This window comes from Harpia harpyja, chromosome 9 (genome assembly GCF_026419915.1).
Source record: "Harpia harpyja isolate bHarHar1 chromosome 9, bHarHar1 primary haplotype, whole genome shotgun sequence".
In the NCBI taxonomy this organism is placed as follows: Eukaryota; Metazoa; Chordata; class Aves; order Accipitriformes; family Accipitridae; genus Harpia; species Harpia harpyja.
The window spans coordinates 32,926,877-32,941,051 of NC_068948.1; the positions used below are offsets into that span (position 1 = coordinate 32,926,877).

At 43.5% G+C, this 14,175-nt stretch overlaps 1 protein-coding gene across 11 annotated transcripts in view; it reads left to right on the top strand.

Moving 5' to 3' along the window:
• The first annotated feature begins 2,807 nt into the window (after positions 1-2,807).
• The window catches only part of ATXN2 (ataxin 2), a 53,068-nt gene continuing 41,700 nt past the window's right edge, over positions 2,808-14,175 (top strand). For 8 of the 11 annotated variants that reach the window (XM_052796663.1, XM_052796664.1, XM_052796668.1 and 5 more), the window contains exons 1-5: positions 2,809-3,074; positions 9,985-10,021; positions 11,689-11,748; positions 12,478-12,549; positions 12,785-12,935. In XM_052796663.1, the coding sequence (XP_052652623.1) occupies positions 2,956-3,074; positions 9,985-10,021; positions 11,689-11,748; positions 12,478-12,549; positions 12,785-12,935 (439 nt within the window). In that variant the 5' untranslated portion in view covers positions 2,809-2,955. Of the gene's footprint in view, positions 3,075-9,984; positions 10,022-11,688; positions 11,749-12,477; positions 12,550-12,784; positions 12,936-14,175 lie in introns of all 11 variants that reach the window. The other 3 variants (XM_052796671.1, XM_052796667.1, XM_052796669.1) reach the window with 2 other exon arrangements.

The window sequence follows — 14,175 nt, forward strand, 5'->3', positions numbered from 1 at the left end:
CAAAGATGCTCAACAAACAAAAAAGGGAGGACACAATGAAAGCCAAACAGAGCTTAACAAAACAAAGAATACATTGAAGGAGAAAACAAGTCAAACTGCAACTGCACTTGAGTCATTACTGCAGACGTGAACACGAGTCTTATTCATACGCTGCTTTCCAAGCACGTAATGTCACCCCGAAATGTAGTTTAGTGTGTTCATATGATGTCTTAGAAACCATTTCTGCCCATAGAACTTATTTCTGTATTTTTGACATCCTTGAATATCAAGGGCTCCATCTTTGCCAGCAGGACACCACAGCATGGCTGCCACTTCAAAATGCTGCAGGCTCTTTAATAGTTCTTAACCTTTAGCCACACAAATAGTGACTAATTGCTCTGCACTGTAAACATTCTTAGCTGAAAAAGCATTGAAGTAATGTCCTTAAAAAAAACCCAACTATTAAGTGACCTGGATATGTTATACTCAGTCTCTTATCAGACCTCCTTGTGCTTTTTCTTGGTAACTTTCTTTTAAAATGCAAAGCACACTGATGAAACACACTATTGAGTAAGTAATTTTTGCTAGCTGTAGCTTGCTTAAGTTAGTTTCAAGGTGTGTTTTGGCTCTTCAAGTTCCTTTCCTGCTGCATTTCTCCTAGTGTGGTAGCACTTGGAGGCCCTCCACTTGAGGTCCAGTAGGACCAACCAAAAGATAGAGAAGACCTTATAAACAGTACCCTAAAGAGTTTGGTTAAATGCAGGGGTGGTTTTACATATATATATATGTGTGTGTGTGTGTATATATATATATATCTTTCCTTAGCTTCTCTTAGGTAATGTTAGTTATCCCATCACATGCAGTGAAACAGACTTTGGGTTTTACAGTAAATGGTCCTAAAATCTGTGCTGGTGGTAGCACGAGCTGTTTTCAGCTCTGCAGGTGCTAGTGTCTCCTACAGAAAATCTTAGTCTGCAGAAATCCTTGATATCCTTCTCTCTCAGTTCCGTAGCTGTGAAATAGGAAAGTGTGTTGTGAGTTCACTAAAGTGATTGAAAAATGTAGTTTCCTTAAAACCGCTGGCTCTCTTTTTAGGGCAAGTATTTTCAACGGAAAAATTCTTTGTGCTGAGCCCATTTTGGCTAGTATCTGTCATCCAACCTAATAATGTGTTAACCACAAGGTTATTTGGGCCTGTAAGGTAAGACAAAACAAGCAGTTTAACAGTCAAAAGTGTAGGGAAAAATGCTAATTTAAGCAAGCTGTTAAATATTTGTTATCTTTTTACCATTGTGTGTTGCCACCCACAACTCTTCCAACCGCATGGGAAAGCTGTTGCTTTACAAGCAAGGTGTATAAATAATGCCTGCCTAACAGCACTGCTCCTTTTTATTACATTTGAATCCTGTGGGATTTCTAGAGCATTTCTATGAATAGATTAAACTCTGAGCATTTTGAGTAACCATGGCTATAAATCAATTTAGCTCATGGTTTTCAAGTTACATCTGCTCTTACTTATCCGGTATGTACATAGATTTTTAACAGGACGGACCAGGCTTTATTTTCATGTATTGGTACGAGTCGGTGAAACCACCACTCTGCATAAAGCAGGTACCATGAACATGGCAGAGCAGAAGTCGCTGCGCCTTAAGATTCCTGCAGGAAGCCTGGTGATGGCAGATAGGTAACAACAGGGAGCGATGGCAGAACTTGCATCTTGGGCTCAAATATCATCAGTGCAACGCAGATTTTAATTTCTTTGGACTGCAGCGATCTGGGTGGGGGGGGGGGGGAGAACCAACCCAGAAATCTGTAATACTGAGGGGCTGTCAGCAAGGAACATGGCAATCCCTTCGGCCCCATCTTGCTTTCCTGTAGCTCCACGAGTAGGAGGGCCGTGGGATGTGTGTGTTTACTGGCGACCGTTCAGTATCTCTGCGGTTAAAGGTAGGAGCCGGTCTGCAGCTTGGCTACTGAGCGCCGGGGGGGCTGGGGTTCTCCATTTCGCCTTTCACAGCTAGTCGGCGGCTCGGCCATTTTTTTTTTTTTTTCTCCCCTCAATTTTGGTGTCTCTCTTATGTCTGGTTTCTTTTCAACGCTGCGCTGCTAGGCCGAGCCCGCCGCCCTCCCACTCCTGTTCGCTGGCGGGCCCCGGGGGAGGCCGAGCGGGGCCGGGCGCGCAGCAGCAGGCCCGGGCGGGGCCGGCCCGGCCAGGCCTCGGCCTGCGGACCGGCCCGGTGAGGAGGCCGCAACCCAGAGCCTTGCGCCGCCGGGCGAGGCGGAACGTTCCGCTCAGGGGCCGGGGCCTATGGGCCGGCCGCCCTCCCTCCGTCCCTCTCTCTCTCCCTCTCCACCCGCAGAGCGGCCGCACCGGGGGTCTCCGCCCGGTTGGCACCGGCTCGGGTTCGCCCTTGCGGCTACCGCGGGCGTGAGCTGAAGGCGCGGGCGGGCTGTGAGGATGGGGGGGCGGGGGCTGCGCCCGCGGGAGCCTCCCGGCACCGGCGGGGCCGGGGCTGCGGCGGGAGCTGCCGCCGTCCCGCGCCGCCGCCTCACGTGTCCCCCTCCCCTCCCCGCCTCCCGCCTCCGCCCCTTCACCCGCCGCAGCACCGCCGCGGCGCCCTCCGACTTCCCGTAAAGAGTCCGCGCTCCTCGCCCTCTCCGGTGCCGCTGCCTCACCGCCCCCCCGCCCCGTCCTCCCCCCGCTACCGCCGCGGAGGTGCCCGAGAGGCGGCGGGGGCGACCTCCGCGCCCCTCCGGTCCCCTTACCCGCCACCCCGGCCCGGCCTCTCCCCCCCCTTCCCCCCCCGCCGTTCCGCGGATCCCTCCGCGCCGCGCTCCGCTCCCTCCGCCCCGCTCGCACTGTTTGGGAGCAACCGGCCGAGCCAGCGGCGTCCCGGCCCCGCCAGCGCAGCGAGGCCCCGCGGACCGGCCCTCGCCCAGCCCCGGCGCTCACCCCTGGCCCTCTCCCCTCTCGTCATGTCCCTCAAGCAAGCGGCGGCGGCGGCGCAGGCCGCCGGCAACAACCGCAAGCCCCCCGGCGGCGGCGGCCCCGGCCTCCCGTCAGCCGCGGGCGGCGGGAGGCAGAACATGGGCAGGTGGGTGCGCGGCGGCGGCGGGCCCGGCCTTGGCCCCCGGCCCCGCCGCGGAGAGCCCGGCGCGGTCGCCGCTCCCCCTCCCCCGCCGCTCCCCCCCGCCCTGCACCGGCCTCCATGGGCGGCGGCGGCGCGGCCGGGAGGGGGGAGCGGGGCCTTGCTGCATGGCGGGGGGACGCGGCCCGGCGCGGGGGGCTCCGCCCGGCGGGGCGGGAGCCGGCATGGCGGCGGGCGGGGCGCACGCAGGCCCGCCGAGGGGCCCGCCGGTTCCGCAGTGCCGGCGGGGCGAGGCCAGGCCGCGGCCGGTGCCCTTCAGGTTGGCCGGGGACGGCGGAGGGCACGGCAGAACCTCCTTATTTTTCCGTGACGGGGCGGCGGCGGGTGAAGCCCCTCGCGGCCTGGCGGGGCCTACGGCGGGGGCGAGGGGCGCCGCTTCCCCCGGGCCAACGTGACCCGCCTGCTGAGGAGGAGGAGGAGGCGGCGGGGGCGAGGCGCCGTAGCCGGCGGCCGCACGTGCGCGGGGTGGGGGGGGGGGGGTGAGGGGGGGTGGGAGCGGCGGCGGGAAGGTGCCGGCCGCGATGGCGGCGGCCTCGGGGCCGGGGGGGGGGGGGGGGTCAGCGTTCCTGCCTTGTGGAAGTCGGCGGAGGCCCGCCTGCGGTGGAGCTCCTTCAGCTTAGTGGGGTTTATTTTTATTTATTTTAATCTGTCTCTCTCTATATATATACACACACGCTTTTTTTTTTTTTTTTTTTTTTAATTTAAATCGCAATAAAATTCTCGCGGGAAGGGGGAGGCCGGAGGAGTGCTCGTTGGCCTCACCGCTGGATGGTGGTTCTAAGCACGGCTTCACTTTTTTCCCCAGGTTTGGGGGGTGAGGAATCAGGGTTTTGCGGCAGGCTCAGATTCCCCTTCCCCATGCACGCTGCGGAGGCCTTGCTGTCTCATACTGCCTCTGGAAGATTGATCCTGCTCGGAGAGCATTAGCTATATAAATTCACACATATTTGAGGGAGAGGAAGGGAAAAAAAAAAAAAACTTTCTAGTGTTGTGCATTTTTCCAGTGCTGTGGGGGTCATAACAAACAATCAAAGCAGGACAGTAACGGTTTTGAAGGTCATAGTCACTCAGAGCAGTTTCATTTCAAGTTTTATTCATCTTGCTCTTCAACTTGACTTTTATTCTTACTCAGTTTTGTGCTTTGGCAATAAAACAGAATTTACAGTGGTCCCATTGTTGGACATCACTGGAAATAGGGTTTTACTTTGTTACCAGTGTGTGGAACTGGAAGCAGAAGAGCTTTGGTAGGGTTGAAAAGGACAAAATAAACTTAAATAGTAACAATAATACCTCAGCACTTCATTGCAGTGATTTAATAGTTTTTACATATGGCTATTTAGATTGAACGTGATGTTTACTGTGCTCTGCTAAACGGTTATCCCTCCCAACACACAGTGGCACTGTAGAGGTTAACGTGAAGGGCAACAAAACCTATGGCTTTTTTTTTTTTTTTTTAATTCAATATGATGGTGAGCACTTCTCTCTGTAGATTAGGGGATGCAAGCATCAGTTTCTCTCCCAAGTTTTTAAGATTAAAGCCACTGGATTTCTCCTACCAGCATTGCCTTTCTAGTTTTGTTGGATAAATTCCACTTCAGAACTCCTTAGGGAGTTCTGGTAGGGCTGCTAAACAACTGACATGTTCCCTCAGAGGTGTTCACGCTCTTTTTTTGTTGATCAGTTTTTCAAGATATTTCTGAATGAGGGTCTGTAAAATCAACAGTCCCCAGGCTGATGGAGCCCCGTGGAACACCTTCAGAGAACTTCTGTTGTTGTCCTAAAGAAAAGTCTTGTCTTTTGGGGAGTACAATTTCAAAGATGGTTGATGCTGCAAATTTGTTCATGTAAATGAAAAGCTAAGTGGCTTTTCTATTTGCAAAATCAAATTGTTTTTTAGCTGGCCTGCATCTTGTTTTCAATTTGAAACATTATATTATTTAATAGAAACTTAAACAGCTCCAGTTTATGCCAGGCTTCCTTCCTAGCCGCTCATTTCCCTGCAGCACGAGCATTCTTCTTATCTTCTTGAGATGCAAAAGAATGTTAGTTTTCTTGGCTATGTTGCTCTTAAAGGCTTAGGTTTGGGTAGAAAGCTCATTGACAGTTAACTGTCCTGGACCTAATTTTCTGCTGCATGTTTATTACTGTAAGACTTAATTGGGCTAAGCACCTGGTTCTTCTATGTCTGATAGTGAGTGGAGGGTCAGCTTTGCTCACTACATTTGTTTCCATGGTTTCATAATGATGGATATATGTATTTCATATTAGAAAAGTGAAAATCTTGTGTGAACAAATAAGATATTCCAGTATTTGTTTTTATATTACTAATTTCTTTTACATAAGGGGAAAAATCACAAATGAAGCTATCTTTAAAGGTGTGCAAGAAATATAAACAAGAAGGATTAATACCTTTTTTTTATAAAGAGGCACTAAGTGAAATGCTATGTTTGTTTAATAGCAACTGCATGTGCAATATGGCAGATGGGAAATTGGGCTGTAGGGGGGATGCCAATAGCACGTTGAACTGTAATTGGAGAAAACGTAGACCTTGTACCACAAACCTGCTCTACTGTGCTAGTCAAAACATTATCTGATATCTACTTTTTGTGGTTTAGTTCAGTTTTGCCCTTATACAAGCACAGGAAGGTTAGCTGTCCTGTGATTGAAAGTTGCATCTGTCCCAGCGTTACTTCAAGCACTGCATCCTTTTTTGTTAGCAATTTTTCCCCATTGTTATTTTGTCTGAAGGCAAAACACCTCAGACTCAGGTTTTAGATGGTTACCTGTCTAGTTACAATTGTGGTAGAAGGTCTTTTTCCTTCTTATTTGGTAACTTTCTTGCCTAACTGGACTTGGGAGTCCTTTAAGAATACTGTAAGTTACTTGTCTTTTATAAATGGCTTTGCCCATTAAAAAGTGAAAACTGAAATGATCCCATGTTGCGTAGCTTGCTTTTGAGACTTAATGCTTCTTGCCTACTCTTACTTTCCTTTTTCCTTGACATCCTTTTTTATTAGCCTAACTAAAGGCTTAAGTACAGGGCAGAAGAGAGGTGCCCATTCTGTTCAGACAGAAGTAATCGGGAATATTGAGTGCTGAGGCGCTCTGATACAATGGAAGTGACTGTTCTGGAGGTTTGATCACACGTGCCATTCAGAGTTTTTCTAGTTTGTTCTCACATCTTTGTGTGTGTCGGTTTTAATGCAACCGTGCTAAACTGCTGAGCAAAATGAATGGATAACCTGCAGGTCTCCTTCCTTATTGCTGTTAATACACTTTAGTATGGTATTATATACCCACTTTTGAGCAAGTTTTAATTTAACAACTGATTCATGGCAATGTATACGAAGAAGGTTCTTCAATGACTATGTCCATCAACAGGTTACACATGTGCACTGGGTCACACTTGAGTTGGGTTACTTACATATTCAGATGCTACAGAAGTTGTCATCTTGTGAGAAGACAGGAGTTGACATTACTAATGTCAGTACTGGGGGAAAAACTACAGAAAACAATGCTGTAGGACTTCTTGTATAATCTTAATTTGACAGCTTCGATTCGCTTGACTTACATAGACAAATACTGCACTTAACTTTTTACTTCTGATTTCTCCTTTAGAAGAAAGCTTTACCAGCTCTCTGCACTTGTGATGAAAGTTCTTTAGAGTAGCCTGTAAATTTGTTTTCAAAGCTCTAGTAATGTCAGCCAGTACTCCAGAAACATCTATTCACTCTGTTAAGTTCAACAGTCTTTGTAGTTGCACTTTTGCTCTAGACATTAATTGCAGTATGGTCACATTTGTTTCTTAGTCTCAAAGTGAAGATGTTGCTGGAGAGAAAACACAGGACTTTGATATCCTGGGAGGACCTGAGTCCCTTGCCTTAGTTTTCACTTAACTGGAAAAATACAAATGCATGACCCTGTTTTGCTTATACAGATGCTCTACTTGGCATGTAAACATTAGAGGGGGGAGGTGAGGGATGCTGAGGTATAAGATAGTAAATGCTCATAAAAATAGAAAAAAAATTGCAAGTTGCTGCTGGGGAAAAGTGTTTGTTGTGCAGCATTTGGGATTAAGCCCTTATGGAGGCTTTCACTCTTAAGGTGTAACTGCTGGCCTGCAATGAGTTGGCTACTAAGTTTAATTGCTTGGTCGTTACTTTGTCTGGCGCAGCATTTTTCTGACTTTGTGACTTTGCTACTGCAAAGAAAAGGGTTTACAAGTCAGATTTGCCAAGCTGCTGTGCCTTCCCCAGGCTTACCTTTAACCACATTTCTTCAATACAAAATGTTTTTTTTTTTTATTTACCGTACTTATTGTAATCAAGATGTGGTTTTAGGTAGGAGTGCCAAATTGCTACTGACCCTTCTAGTTTCCCCCACTCCCATTTCTTAGTCTTACTCTCCTGTTTTAAATTGTGGTAAACTTCTGGCAAAGACCATCTGCTTTCCACTTTTGTAAAGGTCCTAGTTTTTTTCATATGATGCTTCAAAGATGTGTCAAAGTGTAGTTTGAACTTGAGTCTTCACCTCTTGGAATATAAACCTCAATTTGATGGCCTTGGTGTTAGCAGAAGATACGCACAGTTTTGATTGGATTGTAGCATTGGCAGAATTGGTCAATGTCTGTCTTTTTTTCCTGTTGGTAAATGTCTTTCCTTTTCTCTAATGGTTTATGTTTAACAGTTGTAGCTGGAAAACAAGAGGTCCAGTCTGTAAAGACACCTGTTAGATCAGAATGGCATGTAGAATTTGTGCAATTAGCTTAACTCTTGGCCTGATGTAGAAGTTAGGACCAGTGTGGATGCATACAATCAGATTGTTTCTTAAAGAAATGTGGGTAAGAACAGTAATTTTGGAAATGTGGTAAGAGATGAAAAATCTGTAACGCTTAGATTGATGCTTAAAGGGAATATACTCCAAATTTTCTGACCAGTCTAGCAACCCAGTTATTTAAGTTCTAAGAATACTTGTCACTAAAAATGGGAGTACTTTCTGTTGCAAAGACACCAAACTCTTTCACTTTTGACCATTTCTATAGCTGATATAGGAAGGAGTATCTTCTAAAATTTTTGAGACCAACAGAGGCAACTGGTGAAATTGTTTGACTTTGGCCACGTTCTTTGAAAGTCTGTGTTGTTGACACTTTTGATTGTAATAAAAGGAAAAATCAGAACTGGACTGTACCTCTCTTTTATTTGGGTGTTTCACATCTGGTGGAATGACTTCCAGAAAGAGGAGGATTGTTCAGCTGAATATGATGCAAAAATTATGTTCCAGGTTCATGAAGGGCTCACTTCAGCACTGTGCTATAGGTAGCCATTTGACAAATGGCAGACTTAGTAAATGGTGAGACTTGCTTGTCTCCAGAGCAAGCCTGAAGTTGTGAAGCTGCCTTATGGAAGGTGATGATAGGTAATTAAATAAAGGCTATTTGCATTAGGGTTTTTTTGTGAGATTAGTGCTCTGCAAGTATTCTGAAAATGTCAGCTAGACATCCGAAATCTGCAGTTATTGCCAATCAGCAAATGTCATCAGTGTGCGTGATGCTGTATGAGACTACATTTCTGTTTCAGAAGCTTGTTTTCTTAAACAAGTCAGGTGATAGTTTAATGGTTTTTCATTCTTTCCTCGTTAAGGCCTTTCATGGTTCTCTGATGGACTTGCTTATTTCTGCAGAATTTATTGGAGGGATATTTATGTTTGTTGGGAGAAGTTCCTTTGATTTCTTGAGTAACTCATGAGCTCTATTTATAAGGGCGTGTTGTTTTGAGAGCAAGGTTGTATTCAACCACAACATAGTGTTTTCAAAAGCAATTGAATGCAGTTGACATTCAGTTGGGTACAGATTTCAATGTTGTTTGGATATTTTTAAATGTAGACATGATTCTTTGGGTCTCTTTAAATGATTGTGCATCTGTAAGGTGGGTCTACTTAAAAATTGGGTGTTATTTTTAATAGAAGACTTCGTTTTGCCTCACATTAGTGTGCACTCCTGAAGTTGTCATAATACAAATCTAAATCACTATGAGAAACATCTGAAACTAGGACTTCTTGGTACGAGGAAGTAACTTTGAAATAAGGTGCATCAGTGAAGTTGAGTAATTGTAGCTGTTGCAGACAGGAATGCTGCTGGGACTCAAATGTCTGAGGCGGAGGGCGCAGACTGTTACAACTCGGTTTGCAAGGTATTAAGAACATACAGGTTAATTTAAAGGCTTTTTAAGTGTCCCAAGTGCTACACATTGGCAGATTTGCATTAAAAGTAGTTAGTGTTTTTGAGGGGATGGACAGACTTAATTAGTTTCACTTACTGGGTTGTGATAGTAGTTATAAGCAAGCTCTGTAGGTAGGGCCTTGCAATCAGGGATTCTCTGTAGCTTGCAGCATGGGTCAGTTATTTGGGTGGCCCTTAATCAGACAGACAGTGACGATGTACTGAGCCTCTAGTCTTGAAGGACTCTCTACTGAGTAGGGATTGGGCCTGAAAGTGGTTTTTGGTTTTGTGTGCCAGTAAATTTTGGGATTTGCTTTAGTTACAGGATTCTGCTTAAGAGATAATATTTTTGGTTTTTTGTAATGACACAGGCTTAGTATTTTCTTTGTTTTGTCTTCTAATTTATAGTAGGTAACCCTCTTGCCTACTAACCAATGTTACTTGCTTGTAGGGCAGTAGCTTGGAGGATAAATGCTGTGGGCCCTGTAGTTGTCAAGTTCTGCTTTAGGGCAGTACTGTTTTTCCCTGATCCCATTCTCAACCCTGAATTAAGATGGGCTTTTGAATTCTTACTTGTTAAGAAATTAACCAGTTTTGGCAGTTCTTTTAATCGTATCCCATGTACGTATTTAATTTCAGAGGTCGCAGCAGTGGCAAAGGACCGCCTCAGCCTACGGTAAGTGTATGTTTTTTCCTCATTTTACCACTTGTAGATATGAGGAAACAACTTATGTACAGTGAACCCAAGTGTCAACGTAAGAATAGCAGATACTGGAATATTGTCTCAATTTTTTCCTTTGGATACCATGATGAATATTTTAGACTGAGATACGCCTTTCTAAAGATGTATCATCTTGCATTCATTTAAGTCTCCTGGGAGCATGAAGGGGGGAAGGCTTAAACTTTTGACTACACTAATCTAAATCTGCATTTTCTTGCAATTACAGTTGTAGATACAGATAACATTTAACTTAAGGCAATGCTTTTGAATTAGTTCCTATCTGAAGATTCTAACATTGGCTTCTCCCTTAAACAGATGACAGTAGGACAGCATTTAGTTAAATAAAAATAACAGTTTTGTTTAGATTTACTATAAAATAGCTAACCCAGTATTATCAGTAGCCCAAATGTGTAGCTTTAGTTATTGTCGAGGCTATATATTGTTGAAGCATAGGTGCGGCTTGACTTGTAGAACATAATTTTATCAAAGCTAAAGATGTGGATCTTGATTTAAAGAGTGGATCTTTGAACTGCACTAATCAAATATTTGCTAATTTGTTATTGGCCTGGTTTTCAAGGATGACTAATTTTGGGGAATGGGGCAGAAGTAGGAAGGTTTAAGAGGGCTACAGTTTACTTACATAAATGTTTACTGAAGGTATCAAGACTCTTCCTTAAAAATAAAGAAGCTTTGAGTAAGAGTGGTGAAAAAGGTCATATGCAAACACTAAACATCACAAAGGCGTTGGTCTTTATGTCCTCCGTACTGACTGTTGAGCATAGGAGCGTCCTTAAACATGTCTTTTCAGACCAGGAAGGTGGGTAACATGCAGGAGTAAGTGGATGAAGTAGCTGACAGTTTAAAAGATATGTTGTCAGTTAAAAAGCTGAAAATATGGTGAGGTCCTTGCATGTTTCAGCATCTCTTGTTTCACAAGCATGAAGTTGACAAGGAGAGATACTAGATGTTGCAACAAAACCCAGACATCCTCGCCACTTCATGTATGCTTATGCGAGTGTGTCATCTAGCAACTTGGGTGATACTTGGTCAGCTTTCCTAGTGTAGGATCTCAGGTTCTGATGCTGCAGTGAATTACTTTTGACTAATTATATGATGGGTTTTGAAGCTCTTTGGCACTCCACGATTTGGTGACTTTAGCTGCTGTTAATGCATGTAATCAGGTCTGTTAGATGCAAAGATGTAGTTCATCAGGCCCTGAAAGCAGCTTTTTACTTCTACAGCAGTTGAAGTACCTTATCCTGTTGATGGCTATTAAACCAGAGGGGGATGTTAGCAGGGCTTTTTCAGTTAGGAGTTTGTGCATACGAGCTTCACCCAGTCCACAAGAGAATTTCCTTATTGAGTGACATTAGGGGCACTCTGTAATGTTTATTTGTTTGGAAGGGTGTTCAGATCTTTAATTGATCAGAGAAAGGGGTAAGGGTCCTCTGGAAATCTCATGTGACCTAAGTTCTATGTATATTGACTGAGACAGGTTTGGACCAATGTTTCTAGGAACTAGTATGTACTGGTGAAAGCCTGCGTTATTTTTGGTGCACTGGCTTTTTGAATTGTTACAAGTGTTTCTCCTGTATCTTGACAACATCTTTTCTATTTTTCAGATTTCTTTCGATGGCATCTATGCAAACATGAGAATGGTTCACATACTTACATCAGTTGTTGTAAGTCTTCATATTTGGAAGGGGGGTAAATGGTTTCTATAGCGACACAGAATTGTTAACTAGTCCACTAACTGTAATATAGTGGAGTGAATATGAAACTTTAACAGTAGGCACCTTTTGCCAAGATTGAACTTCAAAGATTCACAGTAATAGCTATTCTGTATTTTTGGCTTGGAAAGGTTCAAATACAATTTGCAGAGGTATAGCAAATTTCTAAGGTGCACTGGTCATATTTTGAATTTTCTGTCTTTAGAGAGTTTATGGATAAATAAAATGAGTCTGTGTGCAGGGAATGGAAGCCTTTGTCCCCAGATTTTAAGGGAAGTCCTGACATGCCAAAATTAAGTAAGGAGGACTGTCCCACATCTGCCTGAGTCCAGGATAAGCCTTCATCCTTATTTATACCCACACGTATGCACCAATTCTGGTTTTGCACAAAAACTTGTTTGTGTGCATTAACTGGTCAAGAGTCTTGTAAGTACCAAATATGCTTCTGTGAGTATCTTTAAATCCCTTCAGAACAAATGTTGGTACACAACCAGCTGTTTGCATCTGCAGAACAGTGGCATATTTATAAATGGGCAAATGTTGAATGAGTAGATTTGACTAAAAACTGAGCTGTATTTTTACACATTGTGCTTACATAAAAAATACATCTTTGAGAAAGTGATTCAAATGTCATTTGTCAGGCTGGTAGAAAGCTGTATTTTCATTTTTCTTGCACTCTAGGGATCCAAATGTGAAGTACAGGTGAAAAATGGTGGTATATATGAAGGAGTTTTTAAAACCTACAGTCCTAAGGTAATTTTTTTCATTTTGACTCTTCCCTATTTTAAAAGATCCTAATACTGAATAATCAATGTTTGATTAAACTTTGAATATTTATTATGAGTTATTTTGACTATTCACGTCTAGGTCTACACAAGCAGATTCATTTTTGCAAACTATTGTAGGTATCTGGTTTTTGCAAGTATGTGAAGTTATCGAGTAGCTTATTGTGCATTAAGTTAGTGTTTTCTTTTTATGTCTCTAATAGTGTGATTTAGTGCTTGATGCTGCTCATCGGAAGACTGCAGAATCCAGTTTGGGGCCAAAACGTGAAGACATACTAGAGAGTATCTTGTTCAAGTCTTCAGATTTTGTTATGGTGCATTTTAAGGATATGGATACCAATTATGCGAGAAGAGGTATACTTGTTTTTAAAGTTGTCTGTATCTTAAGATCTTAAGTCAAGATTTTTCAAAGTAGATGCTTTAGGATCCAAAAACTAAAGTTCACATTTAAGACTCTTAATTCTTAATGGGTGCAGAACAGCCAAATATCCCATTAACATCAATGGAAAGAGCAGATGCTCAGCACCTCCTGAAATCAGAAATTGACCAAAATTTTTAAAATGGGTTGCAGAACCTTTGTGAGGGCTCTCTGCTTTGAGTGGCTTTTTTGGTGTCTGGAAAGCAAATCCTTAGTGGTGTTACAAAATATTTTACAGATTTTGTGGGAGGTTGGGTTGTTTTTTTTTTTTGTAAATGTCTTTCTAAACTAGTCTGTTAAATGTTATATGAGAATCCGTGAATACACAAGTGCTTTATCAAAAGATTATTGTTCAGGGTTGATGTATATATAAAGTCTTCAGTTAGTTAAATAACTTCTGTCTCTAAACATGCATTCATATAAATATTCTTAAAATACTACTGTAAACAGAGCTAAAAATTCTTCAGGAAGATCCACTATTTGTGTTAATTTCTGCTTTACTACTTGTAGATCTATTGTTAAGGTTCCCCAAAATACAGAAGAATCTAGTGAGGTGGCAGGCAAGTGGTCTTAAAATCTTGGAAGACATGGCTTGAAACTGTCAAAATTAAATGATTTTACAGGCAGTCAGGCAGTCCTCATACTTTTTCTTTTAATGTCTGACCTCCAAGACCCTAATTATTTTTCTGGAACCTAAGAGGCTCATAAGTCAGACAGCTCTAGTTCCTTTGCAGATTTTTTTTTTTTTTTTGGGCAGCAAGTCTCAAGGGGTTTTATGCTTATGTTCCTGATTTGCTGGCCTAAGGAATAAAAGCAAATACATAGCTTTCTGTGCCATGGAGTGAAATTGCGTATGTGTACATTTTCAGGTTGAGCAACACTGTTACTGGGAGCTAAGTGGTTATTGTTACACACATGCTTTATTCCCATGTAGCAGTGACTTAGAGGTGGGTAGGGACTGGTGGACGTTTAATGAGATCTTTGCCTTTTCACCTTGTGTTCGTACATGCGTATGTTCTTGCTGATTTAAAGCTGAAGAATGAGAGGCTTGTTGTTTGAAGGAATTTGCTTTTCCCAGAAGAAGATGCATAATGTCAGAGCAAATGTAGCATTGAAATGCAGATAAGTTTCAGGTTCTGGATGGGACTTCGAATTTAAATTACACAAGAGCTATTT